The sequence below is a fragment of the Amborella trichopoda genome, chromosome 1 (genome assembly GCF_054954075.1).
Source record: "Amborella trichopoda isolate Santa Cruz 75 chromosome 1, AtrichopodaSantaCruz75HAP2 v2.0, whole genome shotgun sequence".
NCBI lineage: Eukaryota > Viridiplantae > Streptophyta > Magnoliopsida > Amborellales > Amborellaceae > Amborella > Amborella trichopoda.
In genome coordinates this window covers 3,204,185-3,225,430 of record NC_142336.1, presented here as the reverse complement: position 1 = coordinate 3,225,430, position 21,246 = coordinate 3,204,185, and the positions used below count along the sequence as shown (strand labels likewise).

The 21,246-nt window shown below is 38.8% G+C and overlaps 1 protein-coding gene across 16 annotated transcripts in view; it reads right to left on the bottom strand.

The window, feature by feature from the left end:
* Nucleotides 1-4,168: 4,168 nt before the first annotated feature.
* CSTF77 (Tetratricopeptide repeat (TPR)-like superfamily protein) overlaps nt 4,169-21,246 on the bottom strand; it is a 33,756-nt gene continuing 16,678 nt past the window's right edge. For 4 of the 16 annotated variants that reach the window (XM_020662822.2, XM_020662823.2, XM_088857214.1 and 1 more), the window contains 11 exons: nt 18,877-19,004; nt 18,417-18,557; nt 11,490-11,554; nt 11,176-11,272; nt 10,957-11,016; nt 10,558-10,710; nt 9,119-9,185; nt 6,662-6,772; nt 5,700-5,873; nt 4,780-4,992; nt 4,169-4,549 (listed from right to left, as the gene is read on the bottom strand). In XM_020662822.2, the coding sequence (XP_020518481.1) occupies nt 4,338-4,549; nt 4,780-4,992; nt 5,700-5,873; nt 6,662-6,772; nt 9,119-9,185; nt 10,558-10,710; nt 10,957-11,016; nt 11,176-11,272; nt 11,490-11,554; nt 18,417-18,557; nt 18,877-19,004 (1,421 nt within the window). In that variant the 3' untranslated portion in view covers nt 4,169-4,337. Of the gene's footprint in view, nt 4,550-4,779; nt 4,993-5,699; nt 5,874-6,061; nt 6,136-6,661; nt 6,773-9,118; nt 9,186-10,557; nt 10,728-10,956; nt 11,017-11,175; nt 11,273-11,489; nt 11,555-18,416; nt 18,558-18,876; nt 19,005-20,807; nt 20,882-21,246 lie in introns of those variants that run through there. The other 12 variants (XR_016048770.1, XR_016048793.1, XR_016048767.1 and 9 more) reach the window with 7 other exon arrangements.

Below are 21,246 nucleotides of genomic sequence, written 5' to 3'. Positions count from 1 at the left end.
AACAAGTCCTGTTTGAGGCCTTTACTAACTTTTTATCATCTATATCTCATAATAATAATAATAATAATAATAGATAATAATAATTGGTTTCCACAAGATCATTACTGCTGCTATTATTGTTAGGGAAATTTGTAAATTGCACCTAACATATTAATTTTTTAAAATTTTATTACCCATATATTTTGACTTAATTTCAAAATGCCCATCAAAAATTTGATTTGGATTATGAGAAAAAGATTAAAATTTTAAATTAATTTTAAAAGTGGTGTATTTTGGTAAATTTTCCTAAATAATAATAATAATAAGAATAATAAAATATTATATACTATGAGACTTTTTTTTTATTTTTTTTATAAAGAATAAGGTCACAATCATTTTTAGTCATTAGATGTAAAATTCAATATATGAAAATCTATTAGATGTAAAATCAAATATATGGAAATGTATTAGATGTAAAGTCCAATATATGGAAATGTAGAACATTTAAGAAAAATTATTTTGGAATTTTTTTTTTTTAGGGTGAGTAAGTTGGGAGAGGGCTCCTACTTTCGTCTAGTATTAATCAATTATTTTGGACTTTGTACTAAAAAAATGATACATTCTTAACTGCCTAATTTTAAATTTAATGGTATGATTGTGACCTCTTTGTATTAAAATTAAATGATCTAATTGTATACATTTTTTACTTAGTAATATTGTTATTATATTATTATTATTAACTTGCTAGTGAAAGTTAAAAATATAGAAAAAGATAACATAATAATTGATAATAATGGAACCAAAAACCCATTGATTGAGACAGCGCCATATGATAAGCTATGACCCACAAGGGCATCTTAGTCATTTCTCCTCCTTTGGGATTGTTGTCATTATTTTTATTGTTCAGCATCATTATATTTAATGATTTTTTGTCTATGCATAATTATGAGTGTCTTGTGCATAATTATTTTTATTAGTGGAAAAATTAGTGGCAGTATTCATGAATAATTATGAACTTTGAGCAAGGACATACATTGAATGATTGCAAAATGAGTATGAAAATAGAACAAATTTTAGTTTGTTTTGAAAAAAAAATGAAAAGGTGCTTCTTTAGGACCTTGAGTACAGTAAGGAACTAAAAGAAGCTTAGTCACTTTTGCAAAACAGTATTATTTCAAACACTCATTCAGGATAAATCATGCTTATTCAAGATAAAATATTGGTATTTTGAAATAGGGGGTATATTTCACTCATTCAAGATAAATCATGCTTATTCAAGATAAAACATTAGGGGGGCGGGGGGAAGCCTAATAATAATAATGAAAAAGTTTATATAAGTGCAAGGTTCTAAACAATCAAATTAGGGCGCACCTAAAAAATTTCACTAGAAGATGTTGTTTTGATGCCTAAATATCTTCAAATTGATCATCTCGACTTCAAGATGCATGGACATGAGAAAAAAGTGGATTTCAAGTTTTGGAAATAGTGCATCTTGTAATGTATTTTTGGACTGTCAATTTTCAAGATTTTCAAGTTTTCATAAATCTACTTGATCTACGCTATTTTTGAAGCTTTAAATTTTATAATTAGAGATGAAAATATATTTTAAGGCTATCACAAAAGTTTTCAATATTGAAACCGCAATTCTTGACACTATTTGAAGGTGTGCTTTACTTTGATTTTTTAGATCCTTGGCTCTATACAAACCGCACCCTAATAATAATAATAACAATAGGGTGCGGTTTTGTATAAGGTTGCAACCTTAAACAATCAAATTAAGGCGTACCTTTTAATTTTGTTATAAATATTATTTTAGTATGAAAAATTCTTAGGATGGCTTAATAATCTATTTTCATCTCTAATTATAAAATCGTAAACTTCAAAAGACTCAAAACACGTAGATCTATATACACTTGAAAATCCTAAAAAATAGACGGTCCAGATGATTAATTAGAAGGTTTTCCAATATCAAAATCACCTTTTATGATGGATTTTTGAGGTGTGCCTTAATTCTACATTTTAATGTTGCATCCTTATATAAATTTTTTTTCATAATAATAAAAATAACAACAATAACTATTGCTACAACAACTAGTCTGCTCTCAAGTAAGAGATGTTGTTGAGATCAAACAGGTCAGTTGATGTGAAGCTTTTTGAGAAAACTTCAATGCAGTTATTGTGTACTACCACACCTCTACACAATTTTCCAAGGAGCACTGTACCATGATATTATCATAATTTCTAAGCATTGTATAAAAATATTACCATGTGGTGTGGTTTGTATAACATGTCAACCTTGAGCACTTCTAAATCTTGATAAAATATGTAGTTTTAATGCCGGAGAGCCTTCTAATAACCTTTCAAACCAAACTATAAAATTTGAAGCTAAAAAACTGATGCAAATGAAGCAAATCTAGAAATACTTCAATTTTTTAAAAATGGATAGCCTAGATAATGTGTTACATGATGTCTTATTTAAAGGCCTTAATTTATTTTTTTTCATAACCATGAGGTTGAGATGATCAGTCGTAGAGTTTTTCAAACATTAGAACAACCTTTTACGTTGGATTTTTGAAGTGCACACTGTTTGTATAGATGAGGTTGAAACCATTGATCTTAATTTTAAATTTTGACACTCGCGCTATGCATTTTCTATTACCATTAAACTTAATTTCAAATTTTGACACTCGTGCTAGGTAACTTCACATCTAAATCTTGTACAAAAGTTGAATATAATCTACAATATCATAGATAGTTTTTATTGTTTTCAACCATAAGTATCTCTAATTAATATAGGAAAAATTACAAAAAAAAACCGAGTATATTCGTATGCAATTTACCCCAACCGAACTTTTGCTCTCATTTTGTACCCCAAATATAATTTCCTAACAAATACCCCCCAACCCAAAAAACAAAAACAAAAAAAATGACTAAACTACCCTAACACTTGTACCCACGCCTCTCTCTCTCCTCTTTCGCTCATTCGGTCAAAATTATAGTCCGGCAATCAAAACAAGCAGTCTGGCACTTTCATTTTGGTCAAAACTGTTGTCCGGCAATCAAAACAAGCGGTTCAACACTTTTTGTTCCGGTCAAAACTTCAATATGATAGAATAGACATGCGGTTTGGTACTTTCGTTCTAGTCAAAATTGCGATCCGGCAAATTGAATAAGCAGTCCAGCAGTATCGTTTTTTGACTAAAGTGCGGTCCGACAGAATAGACATGCGCTACGGCACTTTTTTGTCTGGACAAAAGTGCAATCTAACAAATTAAACGAATGGTCCGACACATTTTTCCTGGACACAATGCGATCCAACCGTGATTGAACACAATCCGGCATGTTTCTTAGTTTAATGGGGTCCTATTCTTTTGGTACTATATATACCCTGTGAATGTCCAGCTGAAATTTATTTATTTTTGTACGAAAAGGGGTATTTTCATCAAAAATAAAATAAAAAATTGTATATTTTTGTACTTGAAAGGTATTTGCTAAAAAAATATATTTTGAAAAAAAAAAAAAGAGAAAAAAAGTTGAATTGGAGGTAAGTTGCGTAAGAAGTATATTATTGAAAGTTATTTGTAGTTCTCATTAATACATGAAATTATTGCCAAGTGCTTGAGATTAGATAACATGTCTCCCTACACATAAATTATGACCATGCATGCACATAAGAAAGCTATCCCAGTATATCATACCGGTTGAGTGTATAATATGAAACTAATGACATCTAGCAAAGTATTTTCATCTTTAGGAAAAGAGCCCGGACATAATTAGTTAGTGCTTGATGATTTGCAACGTTACGTCCTAGATTTAATTCCCACCAAAGATAGGGGCCCTATCCCCACTGACTCACCCTATGGGTTTTAGGTCCATAGGTACAAATATGTGGGTGCAATTTTCCCAATGATAAATACAGCAGCAAATTCATTAACCACAAGTAGCCTAGCTGAAGTCTAAAGACGAATGCATTTCTCTATGAAAAAACTCACAAGAGAATTAATAGTTATTGGGACACAATCACTATACTTCTAATGTCGAATGAGGATCAATTAGGACAAAAAGACAATCAATATATTTCTAATGTCGAATGAGAATCAATTAGGACAAAAATAAAACATTGAATCTAATTCTTCTTTGGTTTCAAAGTAATAGCTGTGAACGGTCACAAGAACCACTACTCAAAAGAGGAAGAGAAAACTAAGAATATATAGAATAAAAATGTTAATTTTACAAATAAACATAAACAAACTAGGCAAATAAACGAAGAATAATACATAAGGAGAGGAGTGCACTACTAAACCACCCCCAACACCCGCCCCACCCCAAAAAAAAAAAAAAGAGAAGATTCGTGGGAATTATTCGGTACTGCCTGAGGGCTCGCCAGAAACTGCACCACCAGAAACTGCACCACTGCCCCCTGACAGCGAACCAGTCTGTTGAGAGGAAGAGGCCAGGCCAACTCGGTGGCCCCTCTGATGCTGTTGTCGCTGCCGTTGGCGCAACCGAAACACGTCCACCGGAAGTTGTCGGCTTTGTGTCATGGCATTGTTGTCCTCTTCATCGGGCTCTGTTGAAACCATGAATTAGTGAGGGGTGTTTTTTCTTATAAAATAGGCCATGCTAAAACTCGCAAATGAAAAAAGGGTAAAACAAGGCATTGGAGGGGTGCAGGAAGGAGAAGGGGGGGAAGAGGAGAGAGAGAGCGAACTGTCTTCAGGTAAAAAAATAAAAATATTGGAACATATAGGTTAAAACAAGTAAGAGAGAGAGAGAGGGAGAGGGATCTGTTTCACTTACGATCCGGCTCTTTCCTCTTTGCTGGTTGGCCTGGCCTTACTACAGAACCATTAAACTTGGCCCAAGGCTTGTTAGAGCTGGGCACTTCATTTGCGGCACTCTGGTTGGGGCCAGAAGGTGGATTTTGCATCAAAGGAGGTGCCATTTTCCCAACCACTGGGATGTTGCTTTGCAATAAGATAGATAACACCAAGTCCACATCGGGTGATGGCCCTATAATCAAAGAAACGAGACTGAAAAAGGCAGCCATGGAAGAAGAACCAGGTTCTATTATAGAAATATCCATGACACAGCACATCTTTAGCTTCAAAAGGAACAACAAATCCTCCACTGTTACTCCAGTGATGAATATCTAAATTGCTCAATGGTCCAGTATTTTAGCACCTCTTTCTTTTTGGGGCATGTTCCATGAGAGCATATCTGTCGCATAATCCTGGACCTTTAAACTGAAGCCAGTGTTTAAAGACAGACTTTGGTAGGGACTAAGCAGGGTTCAATCCCGAGTCAATCATTGGGTAAGTTCTGACTCCGACCGAGTATTTTTAACACACAATTTGTTAATTTCTCAAAAAAAAAGACACTCGTGGCGATTCTCAAAGTTTGACAAGAGTGTTGAGATTTGCCACAGGACTTGCCAGGGCACCGAGCACAGCCAACTCGGGCAAGTCATGAGCCAAGTCTTTGAAATTTTTAGTCACTGATTGAAGCAAACCTAAGGCAAGACATATTATATTTAGCCACCAATTTGTCAAGCATAAAGCACCAAAAGATTATTCAGGTAGACCTGTATTTCTGACATGAATGAGACCATACACCAAAAACCCCATAGATGCTAACCATTATAAGAAGAAAAAATAGAGACTGATGGAGATCCATTGTAAGACAAATCTTAAAGAGGACACAGTGCTTCCTAGAACTACCTTCAACATTTGGCAGCTGTGCCATAAAAGCCACCAATGCAGGCGACAAGAGTTTCGAAGCCTCTTCAAGTGTCTTTGCAGTTCCAACACCACCAATATTTGTCACTAAAGGGGAAGCAAAGGAAGGAATTGTGGGTAGTCCAGGGACTGGAGCATTTGGAAGATATCCTGGACCTGGAAGGGGAAAATACAGTATAAGAGCATAAAAGACATAATAAATAACAGCAAGTAAATACAATCCATTAAGCCATGGAAATCCATGTCAACAGGGGTCATTACTATCCCACCAAATGATGGATAGCAATGAGAGTGAGAGGAACCCAATAGAACAGCACATAACCCGATGATGGTCTCACTCTCACCATTACCATTCATGATTCCATTGGCTGATGATGAGCATGATAGACCACAGATTTCCAGAGCCTAGTTCGGTATCCTTCCCCTCAGAGTAACATGGAAACATTAAATTCAACAAACTTTATTTCACATGCAGAGCAAAGAATCTGAACTGCCCAAATTGTGCAACATCTCATTGCAATATGAACCATCAGTAATATCACCATTTTTTATAAATAACAAATGTTTTTTTCTTTTTTAAGATAAAGGTAGTAATACAAGCACAAGTATTTTTTAAAACCATTGGCACCAAATAGAAAATTGTGGCATTTTTCAAATAACAATTGTCTCAATATTTTTTTGCACATCAACAATTATATGCAATATTTCGCTTCATTTACACGCTCATCAAGGATGGAAACTCCTTTTGACATTCTCTTACATGTTGTCTCATTACCTTGAATCCTAATCGTATCACTTTGTCAACATTTTTGAAATGTTAATCATATCATCCCACTATCTTAAATTTTTAAATCTTCCATACATTTTCTACCAGCATTAATCTCATCCCATGAAAGTCACTCACCGCCCAAATTCAATATTAATACAAATATAAAACTACATACCAGGTTTTTGTCTAGGATCATAAATGACCATTCTTGAAACATCTGGAAAGATGATTTTTCCAAATTGGGTAGAGGTCTTTGAGTCAGTCAATGGTCCAGAAAGATTCTTATCTGTGCAAATAAAAGCATTACTAACTGCACCCATGCTCATATATAATAGAGGGCAAAATTATTCTTATTTTTTATTTTTATTCAAGTTTAAAGGATACATATTTTCATTTTATTTCTAGGGTTTATTTCAGAGTTTTTAAGTTTTTTAGGACTCTAGAGGTTTTTATATTTTCTTTATTTAGTATTCACAAGACTATTCATGGTATTGCTCATGGTTACTGTTCATGTGTATTGTTCACATGTTACTGTTCATGCATTGCTGTTCACAGGGGTATAGTATTGTTTAAGGGGTAATTTTGAGTTTTAAATGTTTAATTGGATCTCAATTTAAATTAGGGTTTCATAGGCTTATAAAAGGTTGGATGTCATATTTTGGGAGGCATATGTTATTAGAATAAATTTCATTTGAAAGAATAAAGTTTATCTTCTCTTGGCTTGATTTACAGTCATGTTATTTCTCTAATATTGTTGATTTTACTTGTATAAGGCTCAGAAAAAAGGTGAATTCAATTTCCCACCATTTTTTTCCTGCATCAAGTGGTATCCAAGCATGGTTCAAGGGCGGTTGGAGATTGCGATAGCTTATTGTGGAAGTCTTAGCCATAGGGATGCCAATCTGATCCAACTGCACAACGAAATCAAAAAATTGACGGACAGGGTTATAGAGCTATTGCTATGCAAGCAGAGGGGCCAACATCAGCGTGCCCTAAACGACAAGAAATCTATGGGGATAGATCAAAATCTTAAAGGTTTTAATGGAGAACGGCACGAATCAAAGTCCGACTAAGAGTTGGAGCAAAATGATGAAGATGTCTTCAACCACCTGTTTTATGCACACGCTCCTCGTTGGGAACCTCATGTTCAGGAGAATAAATCATGTGATTTAGTTGATTTACATGATTTGAAGGAGAACGAGATTGCTGTTGGTGGAGGTCATGTCGAAAATCAGCAGGTTGTAGATTGGGATTTGCCACCAATTCTCGATACATACTTATAGATGATGAATAAAATCTTGAAAGAGATCCAATCTATGATGATCAAGAACCAATCTTTGGGGAAGGAAAAGATGAAGATCTTTAGGATATCAAAGAGGTGGAACATTTAAGAGATTTAGAGCATTGGAATCATAGTTGCACAGTAGAAGTGGGGTCGACTCGGAATCTGCAAATTGTGCCCTTGGTTTCAAAACGTAATGACATAGATATTGAGAAAGCCTCTAACGTACATGAAATATGGTTTGATGGGAGCCCAAGAATAACCGAATTTGATAAATTTGCATCGATTCCTCAATATACAAATCAAGGTCTATTTCTTGAAAAATTATTTTACCATGAATAATATTTAAGCCGACAAAGAAAAATAAGGTTGAAGTGGTTTTGATGCTGAATTCATCTTAGCCAGTGTTTCAAAAACACCTAGGCGGTCGGGGGGGTCCAGGCCGCCTAGCGCCTAGGCGGGCGCTCAGATCCTAGGCGGTCCAGTAAAAAAAAAAAAAATTTTGGGGTTTTTCTCTCTCTAAAATAGCTTCTAATGGGTTTTAGGTTCATTTGAAACTTAAAACCCACAATTTAGCACCTTTAGTATTAAAAAAATGACCCAAAATGACCTCAATGAGCGACATTTCCGCCCCTGGGCTGGGCACAGGCCCTGGGCGGACGTCTGGGCGGGTTCCCGGGCACCCGAGTATACCCGGCTGCCTAGGCCTGGGCGATGCGCCCAGGCCTTTTGGACCTCCTGGGCAGCCACCCAGGCGCTGGGCAGTCCGCTTTTTGAAACACTGATCTTAGCACACTTCAAAACTCAAAGATGAGTTTTCTCCAACCAGGAGAGAATAATGGAGGGCAAAATTATTCTTATTTTTTATTTTTATTCAGTTTTAAAGGATGTATATTTTGACTTTACTTTGAAGGTTTATTTTAGAGATTTTAAGTTTTTTGGAATTCTAGAGTTTTTATATTTTTTTTATTTACTATTCATGAGTATTATTCATGGTACTGTTCATTGGTAGTATTCACACATATTGTCCACGCATTACTATTCATAGAGGGATTTTAGGGGCATTTTAAAGTCTTAAATGTTTACTTGGATCTCAAGTTCAATTACGGTTTTACAGGCTTATAAAAGGTTGGATGTCATATTTTAGGAGGCATATATTATTGAAATAAATTTTATTTTATGAAAGAATAAATTTTTTCTTCTCTAGGCTTGATTTGCAGCCATGTTCTTTTATCAATATTGCTGATTTTACTTGTTTAAAGTGCAGAAAAATGGTGGATTTAATTTCCCACCTTTTCTTCCTGCACAAATATAGTAATCCAAATAAATGACAAGAAATAAATTAAATACCTGCAAGACTAGCACCATTAGGTAGTGCAGCTCTTTCGACTTTCTTGTTGATGTTTTTAGCAAGCCACTGAAAGGTACGCAAATAAGTACTTAATGCAATGTATTAAACTACTCAGGATAACAAAGGTAATAAAAAACTCTGCCACTTTCCCATTGGACAAAGATGTAAGTTATGAATGAACTCAAATCCTTCAGATGCAGAAGATTTATAAAAGCTTTATAACTTTATATATTTAGCTATCTGTGTATACACACAAATCACCAACGGGAAATGTGTTTAGGAATTGCGAAAATGAAAACAAGAATGTTAACTGTAGAGCAAGAAACAAGTATATGTCTACTCACAGTATAGTTATAACTCCATTGGTTTCCAGTTTTCTAAATTTTTTTTTTTTTTTGTTCACATGGACTATTTGTGACAATTTATATTCATGGAAATCTCGACTACTATTTTCTACATCATGATTATAAAAGGTTTTCTTGGGTGCACTAAAGTGTAATGATTGAGGATCTTAGAGAAGGCATTCGGGTTCCCTTGGTCATTTAAGCAACGATGGAATGGAAGAGATTCTTCAGGAGGGAGCCCAAGGAGGTGAGTTGCTAACTTAAAATAATGTTTTAGATTATAGTAGCCAGAAATCTGGACTAAATTAAGGGGAAGTAGGCAACAAAATGATTGAGGAAGAGGCTGGCGCTAGATGATTGGGAGTTAAAAAGTAAAGAAGTGAAGTGTTTCCAAGGCACATTTTGAGATTATGCTGGACAAGCTAAGAATTCTTTTTCTTTAGAGCATCAATTGAGGGGAACTCCCACAATTCCATTAGTTCAAAGCTCTCCCAAAGTAAAGCATTTTGATATTACGAGGAAATAATGATCATTAGAGGCATCACCCATTTTGAAAGTCAAGAACAGTGCTAGTGAACCAAACTCTACTGCAAAACAAGCTAGCCATTTTGACTTTTGAGATGCATTGTTCTGTTTTTCCCGTCTCTCGTCAAACAATAATATGGAACCATCGTGCAAATACTAACACATGAACTGAAATATAAGCATTTTGTTTCCCAATTATGAAATCATATATTCATTTTGTTTGTTTATTTGTTTAATATGGATAAATAAGCGGCAGCAAGACAAGATCCTTCCCAACCCTAAACGGCAACAAGACAAGCTCCATACAAGCTATAAGCGTCACAATACTACAAAGTTTGAAGATATCACAGAAGAATTTCAGGGTAACATAAGTAGGGAGACACTTGACAATATAGGCAAGAAAAGCTTATACAGGAGCCTAAATATCTGAAATCAAGCAAACAAAAGACATGCTCCATCGAGCTAGAAGAATGGAAGTCGAAAGAATGTTATGATCACTTCAAAATTTGGATGCTTTGAAACTTATCACAAGAAAAATGACACATCATGGTCAACAGGAAATGAATTACCTCTTGCCGAGTTAGATAATCTAAATCTTTAGAAGAGCAAGGCCAAAGATCCATGAAACTATAACGATTGACAACATCTTGTAATGAAAATTCCAACGTTGATGACCCATCTTCGCCTGTCCCAGAAAGAGCTTCCTTCCTTCGTTGTTCTACCTATGCCAAGACAACATCTGAAGAGGAATTACGGTCAAGTGATGCACAAAAAATTGCATTAAACAATCGGTATAATTATAAGCCTCAAATAGGTCTCGTTCTTTTTCTTCTTTTGATAAGGGAAAAATAGCAATGTCATGCACAAGAAACTTCAGCATTGATGTTTTCAGAACAATTGAAAATGAACATTGATGTTATTCACTAATTATAAAACAGAAAATCTGTCCAAAAATGCAAATCTTGTACCTTCAACATGCTTGCCAAATCACCATATGTTTGTTCAAATTGCGTAAATCGTTTCCAAACCTGCATATGCCACAGCACAGTAAAGAGATATCAGTCAGTAGTTCGCAAATGTTGGCTTGCTAATTGCTAGATTGTTATATTCCAAATCAGGAAAAAACAGAAAAAATCATGTAAAGAGCAAAAGAAAATCAAACTTCATAGCTAAAAACTAATCCATACCTCAACAGACTCCTCCAGGGGAAGTAAACTCAATGCACGTTCAAACAAAGCGCGAACGTTTCTATCATCATTTAAGCGACACAAGAAATCTGCATACCTGCTCATGGAGGGGGGAGAAAAATGCAATTATACGAATAAATTTTGCAGATCATCATCATCATCATCATCTGAGCCTCCAACTATTTTGGGTTGGCTTTTGCAGATACCACCAGACTAAACGAATAATCCACCCTAGTGGAACTGAGAAAGTGTCTTATCTACAATTTAGCTAGTTCAACTTCTGAAAGTTCAGAGACTCGACAAACATGACTTACTCAAGAATGTATCCAGGCTCATGCATAAATTTCTTCATTCCTGATTCAAATACAGAATGGGCAACCTACAATGACATTCAGCAACGGTCCGTAATTATAAAAATGTCTATGTAAAACTATATATATTTCTAGGGAGGGAGTGAGAAATGAGAAAGACGATGGATAGAGAGAAATACATGTCTAATGTATCTATAATCACACAAAGGAAAACTGCACATGTATATCATATACTCATAAGAAGGCCAAACACATTTCACAAATTACACCAATATTAGTGACATCCTACTGCTATAAAAAAATTTAAGGTGATCCCACTCCTGAATAGCAGGTTCAAGGTTCTAAAGTTTAAGCATAATTTTAGAAACAAAGGCGTACAATCTTGTATGTCAAGGGTCCAAGTTGGTTACTGCAGAAAACTAACATTTTAGAGGATGACGGTTCAACGCTGACCCATTGGAAGAATATTTCATATGTTCTAATCATTTCTTCGACAACAACACTGGGGCAAGCTCATTTTTCTTTGCCGGCTAGGAATGGCATTTCAGTGAAAACCAGTGAAATGGTCCACACAACAAGCGTCAACTAACAGCGAACAATTCCCTGAGAAGGCCATCCATAAGTAGATCTCATTGGACCAGATCCTTGGTCTACAAAACAATCCTCCCTGGGAGTTTGTCCGAATTGATGATCTGGCTCCCCATTGTGGCAAGTGAGCAAGGGAAGCCCCCTCGGTATCCAAAGAGAGTTATTCTTTCTTTTTATTTACCAAATAAATGTTTCCTGCCCTTTATTACCCAACCAGCAGAAGTTATTTGTAAGCAGTACATTGCTAATAGAAGAAACATCGAAAATTCTCAACTGTGTGGGAAATAGGGTTCTGAAGAAGGTTGGTAATAATGACATATAGGCATAAAATGTGATGCTTTAAGAACCAAATCCAGGGAGAAAGAATATTCAATAAAGTCCACAAATCAAATTTGATGGTTGCCGATTTTTTTTTGTTTTGTTTTAAGAAAGTTAACTTCGTATTGAGCGAGAGGGAGTACAAAAAATGGCAACTCAAAAGGTGCGCTATACAAAGTAACAGAGTACCCCACTAGACAAAAAATATGGGCTAATCACAAAATTAGACTGTGTATACGCATCAAGTACAAAAGGTGTGTCACGACCAGAAAACTGCTGAAGTAGTTACGCCTAGGAGGATTCTGTCATCCATTTAAGAAAGCTCCTGTTCTTGCTTGGTGATCAGCTACAGAATTAGCGTCCCTCCAGATGTATCTCCAAGAGAAATTCAGGTTACTGAAGAGGTGGGGGATTTGGTCAAAAATGTGGAGAAGTCTGCACGGGCATATTGAAGAGTTGGCTGTCCAGGAGATAACATTCCTGGAGTCACCTTCAACAACCAAATTTGGCCCCCATTCGTGGTTAAGTGCTTGAGTCCCTCAAGTAGCTGCCGTCGAAGTTCAATTTTGGGTGGCCTACCTTAGGCAGTCTCCAGAGTGCTGCCCTTGGATTCTAGATGGCCGCAAATATAGCATTTCGCACCAATTTTGTAGAAAATTAGCCGAGGAGATGTGTTTGAAAGGTGTATGGTTTGAGGCCCAGAAAATTACCAACGAGAGAATGTGGTTTGCTCATGTCTGCTAGAGTGGACCTAGTTCCACGGAAAGTTCTGTGGTTCCTTTCCATCCAAATAACCCACAGGGTAGCGGCCACCAAGGCTTTCCAAAGAAGGATCTCTGATTTTGACCATGGGCAAGGGTGAAGAGAGGTGAAAATATGAGGAACCGAGGGAGGGGTCACCCATGTCCATTGGAAACGTCTAAGAATGACTCCCCACAGTTCATAAGCAACTGCAGAGTGTATGAAAAAGTGATCATTGGATTCCTCCTCCTCGTCGCACATGACACACCTGTTGGGGTAGGGGATGCCTCTATGTTGTAGTTGGTCAATAGTTAAAGCTCTGCGGGCGATGGCTGTCCAGATGAAAACCTGTATTTTAGGGGGGGAATGAATGGCAGCCACGCTTTGGAACAAACAGTTTGAGCTCCAGCCAGTAGGGGCACAATTGCCAAGAGGACACGATAGAGGGATGAGACAGTGTACTGGCCACAGGGGTTGGGGGACCACAGGAAAGTGCCACTGCCCGTGGTCGGTAAGGGTAGAGAGCGGAGAAGGGTAGAGAGGGCCATGAAATCGTCAGTTTCCTCTTCCATAAAGGCTCTTCGGAAATTTGGATTCCAAGCTCTGGAGGAGCCCGTGACCTCAAAATGGTCAGCCACAGATGCCCGAGGAACCCTAGCCAGGAGGAAGAGTCTTGGGAATATGCCTTTTAAAGGGATGTGACCGATCCAACAGTCTGACCAGAAAAGAATGCAGTTCCCTTCTCTTGGGTGGAATCGAATATTGGCGCAGAAGACTTGGTAACAGCGAGTGATGGATCTCCATAAACCCGATGGCCGACTAGAAGTAGGGAATCTTGGGGACCAACTGTGGTTGTCGCAGCAGTACTTCAGTTGAAGAATAACCTGCCACAGTTGATTGTCCAGGGTGGCAAGTATCCACCACGATTTACTGAGAAGGGAGAGATTGTTGAGCCTGAGAACACAGATTCCAAGTCCCTCTTCGCCTTTGGGGCGACACATTCTCTCCCAGGAAATCAGGTGATCATGTTTGTCCCTCCCTCAACAGACCATAGGAAGTTTCTCATCAGCAGTTCAAGTCGAGATGCTACTGAGTAGGGCATGTGAAACATTGACATTTGGAACATTAGAGAGAGAGTGGCTTTGATCAACACAACTTTTCCACCAGATGAGAGGAACCTCCCTTTCCAGCCGCCGGCCAACCTCCTATCGAATTTGTTGATGATGTGGCTCCACTGGCATTTTTTGGGCTAGCCCAGGCATAGAGGTAAACCTAGGCATGTGGAAGGAAGCTCTTCAACCTGGCAACCCCACCTCTCGGCCAAGTAGTGAACATTTTGAGCCTTAGTGCAGACCCCATCATCTTAGATTCAGATAGGTTGATATGAAAGCCAGCCACCAGCTCGAACAATTTGAGGAAGAGGAGGAAGTGTCCATTTGTTGGGCATTAGCATCACAGAACAAGAGTCTGTCGTTGGTATATTGGAGATGCGACACCGCTGGCCCTCAGCTGCTAGATGACCCATCCCAAGACTGTGCGGAGTTGAGTGGTGAGAACCTTGGAGAGGATCTTGTAGGAGCTGTTAATGAGGCTGATGGGGCGAAAGTATTTGAGCTCTTCAGCCCCCTCAACCTTGGGAATCAAGAATAAACGTAGTCTTCATGCCCTTGTGGATGATACCCCTCTCATGGAACTCTTCAAAAAATGCTAAGACATCAAGTTTGAGAGAGTCTTGGAAAGTATTGAAAAGCGCTACCAGGAACCCTTCAGGTCCCAGGGCCCTGTCTTGGGCTAAAAGACTTATTGCTGAGAGGATTTCTTCCTCCAGGAAAGGTCGTTCCAACTGGGCTGCTGCTTCCAGCGGGATGTTGAAAGACAAGTCATCCATTTTGGTTCTAGTCCCAGGGGGTGCTGATAATAGCGAACTGAAGAAATCGGTAATGGCAGGATGGATGAGGGGAGGACTTGTCAAAGTTGGTGATTGAATTGTCCCTCCTTCGGCAGTTAGCTATTTTATGAAAGAATGTGGTGTTGTCTCCACATTTGAGCCATCTGATTGTTGAGCATTGGAACCAATATATTTCTTCCTTACGAATACGAAGGATGGACAGGTAAGCGACCCTTGATTGGGTTCTTAGAAGACTTTCTCCTGGTGAGAGAGATCTGGTCTCCTCTGTGTGGTCAAGGGTTCGGTAGAATCAAGCAGCTGTGTTTTTTGTGCTCTAAAGTTGCCTGGAAGTTGGCAACTCCAGGATTTAAGCTTGGCTTTGAGGAGCTGCAGCTTGTGTTTGGAGGTAGAAACCTGCCCAGCCATGGCTATAGGAGGAGAAAGAGGTCCACCAGGCAGAGACTAGTGAGGGACAGTTTGGATCTTCGAGCCAAGCCAATGCAAATCTGAAGGGTGTAGGGCCTCTGGTGACACTTTGGGCGTCCAGTAATATGGGCTTCTGGTCCGAGGTGGTCTTGGGGGAGAGTGGGAATGGGAACCTAGGAAGGCCTCATCCCAAATAAAATTAGTGAGGAATCTGTCCAATTTGGACATGGAAGGTTAGAGGCATGGTTCGACCAGGTGAAGTTGGCCCCTTGTAAAGGAATGTCTCGGAGTTCATTTCTAGAGATGAAATCCGAGAATTCCAGCATGCCTTGCGAGATTGTAGAGTTTGCGTTTCTTTCATAAGACCACCTAGAAATGTTGAAATCTCCCCCGAGGCATCATGGGGAGGGGGAGGGGGAGGGGGAGGGGAAGGGAGGAAAGGACGCTAGGTCTTCCAATTCAGTCCATAAGATGGCCGAGAATCTCCAAAGAAAACAGTCTGAGAACCTCGATAGGCCAAGAGTAACAGAGAAAGATCACACCGTGGATTGGAATAGGGAGTGGAGTGAGGGGTCCCAATTGACCCATATGCCCCCCGAGGCCCCTTGGGCATCCAGCACCTCCCATTGACAGGTTCTTGATCCCCATTCTGAAGGGATTTGGGGAAGGGTGGGGTGGGGGAGCTTGGTCTCGATTAAGGCTAGCACTGATGAAGAGAATTGGAGGCAGAAGTCTTTGACGAAGTTGTGTTTTTAGGGGTGGCCAGGACCCCTCACGTTCCGTAAAAGAATCTTCATCGAACTAGGGGCTGGCAGAGGCATCATTTCTGGGTGAATGCCTGACGGGTCATAAGGGTTGAGCTTCCAACAAGAGGAGGGATGGGGGAGGACCGTTCCTGTCGTAGGAAATGGTACAATGGAGGTTTGCAAGCTCCCTACGTCATGAGAACTTCTGCTTGAGTCTACTCTCGGCATCAGGCTATCAGCCAAGAGAAAGTCCTGAATCTCCTTGTTGGACCCATCGTTCTTGAATCCCATCACCTTGAGGACTCCCTTGATGTCACCATGAGCTTGATCCATCCCTTCCATGAGGTTAGAATCCACCGATTGAGGCGAGAAGGTAAGGGAGCTGTCTGGGGATGTCGTGTCGCCGGTGTGGCTCTGTGATGGGGAGTGACTTAGACGCCCCTGCCATTACAAGCTGCCGATGGAAGTACTGATGGACGGGGAAGTGAACTAGATAGAGGAAGAGGGGGTAGTCCTCAGCGAGGGAAGAGGGGGAAAGTCAGAAGAAGGAAAAAGAGATATAAAAGGGGGTGAAGAGGAGGGGGCTGGGATGGATGGCAGGGGAGGGGGGTTAAAGAAGTCTGGGAAGTGCTCAAGGGCAGGAGGATGGGGTGTGTAAGGTGAGGAGGGTGCTCAAATATGACCAATAGAGGGGGAGGTGAACAGGCCGGTAAGAGGGAGGGAATGCTTCCAAGAGATGAGGGTAGGGATTGAAATCGAATGCCTGGGTAAACTAAATTAAGAGGTTTAAGATAAGGATTCCACATGAAAGGATTGGGGTTAGGTAATTTGGGAGAAAAAGCTATGGGTGAACGGGGGAAAAGGGGACAGGGGTTGTGAAGGTGGGGATGAGGTAGAGGGGAAGAGGTAGAACGGGTGGGGAAAAAGCATGGATGTCACTGAGGGGTTCCATGGGGAAAGAGGCAAAAAGCATGAGGGAAATGGATGCTTGAACCCCCATGGATATCAGGTAGTCGGGTGAATATGGCGGAGGGAAGGGTGAAGCGAGGATGGGAGGAGGGGGGAGAGGAAGGTAGGAAGAGGAGGTATCCGCTTCAATGGGGTCAGCAACGGGGAGGGTGTGCGATGAGCACGAAGATGGGTGAAGGGGAGGAGGGGATGGGGGTGGGGTCTCAGTTGAAGAGGAGCCACCAGCAAGGAAGGGGAGAGGTAGCAGGGTCGGCTGTCCAAATGGTAGGGTGGAGCTTAGGGGTTGAGCTTCAAACAATAATAGAGGGGAGGAAGAGCTCTTGGTTCCTCCTCCTGGTTTCTCCATTCGCATATATGGTTGTCCTAGCATGATGGTTGTTGAAATTGAGTGTCCTATTGACTCCAACAGTGAGCTGTTGTGCTCTTTCAGTCTTTCTGCTTTGGATGTCATTTAAGCATTATAAAATATGATTTCTTTCATTTCCTATATGTATCATCAAATTCTGCATATTTTACAAAAGGAAAAAGTTTATATAAAGTTGCAAACTTAAAATGTAGAATTAAAGATGCACCTCAAAAATATATCGAAAAAGGTTGTTTTAGTATTGAAAAACCCTCTAATTGATCTCCTCGGCATCAAGATGTGTGAATATGGAAAAAAAAAAAAAAACAAGATTTTTAGTCCCAAAAATAGTGCATCTTGCAACATATTATCTAAGACCGTTTATTTTCAAGATTTTCATATGTTTATAGATCCACTTGATTTGAACCATTTTTGGAGTTTAAAATTTTATAATTAGATATGAAACTAGCCTTTCAGATAATCTTAAGAATTTTTACATCAAAATTACATGTTATGATAAAATTTGGACGTGCACCTTAATTGGACTGTTTAAGGTTGCAACCTTATAGAAACCACACCCTTTACAAAAAGCCAAAAACAGCAGCCTGTTGCTAAACCAGGTTAATAATATTACCCTGCGTGACGTTTGCAATGTCATGATGACTGGTAAAACTAATAAACAAGTGAGAATTTGAACAATTCATTCTGTTTTTGAGATAAGAGGAGAAATTTGAACATGTTACAAGAAATTCCATATGGGATTTGAACATTTACAAGAAATTAATGGGATGAAGACATATTATAAGGTCAAAAACATAGAAAAAAGAGAAAAAAAAGGTCAAAAAGTCCACATTAATAAATCAAGTACGTTCTAGATGAATGAGAAACATTAGCATAGACGCCTTACAAACCTTTGGATCCTTGTCAAGGCAAAATGCCATCAAGGCATAAGCCACAAATACATGGTAAGTACAGTTATGAGATTTCCGAGCATCCAAGAAGTACTTGCGGGCAGCATCAACACTTTCAGTTCTTCGTAAGAACCGCATGAACTGCAGCAGCAACTCAAGTGCAAAGTTAATTCAACGGTCAAAAAATAGGCCGCATACCAAGCATAGCCAATAAATGGCATAATGCAAAGCATAACAATAATTTTATGGACTACAAAAATAATTAATTTTACGGACTAAGAAAAACTTATAATCCATTTGGTTATCACCACATCTGTCGAAATGGCTTATGGTGATGCAGAGAGTGGAAGACACTATGGTGTCCCATCCTGTCATGCTCTCTGGAGGTGGAGCCAAACAGATTATGGTTTTCCTAGAGTTCATTGGATTACAACATACTTAACCATGGCACAAATCTTACTTGTATGTGTGCCAATGCTGTTGCATTGACACTATTTGCCAAAAGACTCTCATATACTTTCTTTGCTGCTTGCACATCCCCCCGGGATTCCTCCAGCTCCGCATAGGCATATCTAAGAACTTCCGAATCTAAAGCAGGAAAAAAAAAAGGGAAGCCATATATTCATGATCATGGCATCATCAAATATGAACTGCATCATCTCATAAAAAATAATTTGTTAAAAAACAATCAAATTACATATATTAGCTAGACGCAAAACAGCAGCACAAGTGAAACAGCCAATAAGAATGTTAATATGAGCTACACCAACAAAATATCTAAATTCAACTTTCATTTTAAAAAAGAAGAAGAAGTAGTATCTATCATGAACTTCTAGGGTATATAATAGTTACAGATGACAATAGTTATCTGCAGTAACGGCTATTAATGGATTGGTCTAGCAGCACACGCAAATAGACAATCAAGTAATTAACCATTGGAACAATTGAGATCCAATGTAGGAAATTCAACAATGAGATTACTTATCAAGAAAATCTGATAATCATCCTAGTTAGATTACTTATCAAGAAAATCTGATAATCATCCTAGTTAAATTGCCTTGTCATTGTCCATACTCCCACATCCATGATTAAATCATCACCATCATCATCCAAGCCTTATCCCAACTATTTGGTGTCAGCTATACGAATCTTGTTCCACCATTCCGTTTCATCAAGGGCCATACCCTCAGTTAGACCATAAGTCACCATATTTATTCTCATTACTTCCATCCATGTCCTTTTGGGCTTTTTTTTTTTTTTTTTTGAAGCAGTTACTTTCTGTTAAGAGTAAAAGAGATTACAATTTACAATAACACACAGACCTTGCCAAGAGGCCAAAAAGGAAATGTCATAACCCAAAAAAGGAAAAAAGACAAGCAAAAATATTTAAGACAACACATTTCGAATCATGGGTGATAGCAAAAACGAAAGGGATCCAAGCAGCAACAGTTAAGGCGGTATTTGCACGGCTCCTTGCTTAGCTAGATTGTCGGCCATTGATTGGCCCCCCTCTAGGTATGAGTCCATGAAACTTGAATATACTTGCAAATTTCGAAAATCTCATCAAATATGGTCCACATACCCCATGGTGGGGTTTCCACTTGGGAGGCCCACGAAATGACATTTTTGGAGTCTCCTTCTACAACCAAGGTAGAGCTCCATTTGGGATTGAAGCTTCTGAGGCCTGCCAGAAGGGCGCGGCCGCTCGAGCTTCCACCAAGGTGGAATCTGTTATCCCGATATGGAATGAGAAGGACGAGAGGGAGAGACCGCGATAGTTTCTGAAGCTGCCTCCGATGTCCTTTTGGGCTTTCCCCTTACCCTTTTAGGGTCTTCCACTTGAACCAAATCACCCCTCTTAACCCAGGTCGATGCTGCACATGGCTAGATCACCCAAGTCTACTTTCCTTTATCTTATCACCTTTTGGAGCTACCCACCTTAAGTTCCTTTGGATGTAGTCATTCAAAATTCTATTCTTTCTTGTCTACACTCATTCTAATCACATGTTGTTTCTTGACCCCCCAACATTTTGTCCCATAAAGCATGGCTGGTCTTACAGCCATCCTATACAACTTCCCTTACAGTTTCATTGGACATCCATGATATGACAATATATAGATTTAAGAACACCCACATGCACATGCAGACCCACCAAACCTTCAGAATCTTTGAAGTTAATAGTGAATTCGTACAGGCTTCATGATGCACCAATGCTGCATTTTCAGTTTCTCGATCAAAACTTGACAACCACAAATGGTAAGGCAATAGCAACAAGGGGTACCGACTAGCCATTTGCAGAACTATATCTGAACATCCACTTAGAAGTACATCAACATGAAAAACTATCTGTTTGTAATTAATGAAGTACACAAAGGTATTATGTCACTTACCTGCGGATCAAATGTGTCTCCAAACTCAATAGACAGCAGAGGCATATGAACACTGCATTATAGCATCTCCTATGCTTTAAACACAAGAGTAGAGTATAAGAGTTCAACTTGTAAGGGTTCACGGCTCTTTGTTGGTTATTTGAATTCCATAATGGCCAAACAATCTTGGCTTGTGACCATATAAATTTCTTGAATACAGATTGTTTTACTTCCATATGTAGGGCAAAGCAAGACAACAAGAACATTCTATCCCAACTAATATGAGACATTGTCTTTTGCAAACAGAGAGCCAAAGCCAGGTTATTTTTGAAGCTCATTGTCTTTTGCAAAGAGAGAGCCAAAGCCAGGTTATTTTTGAAGCTCATTGTCTTTTGCAAACAGAGCGCCAAAGCCAGGTTATTTTTGAAGCTCAATCAAATCAAACTTGCTGTTTGCTCTT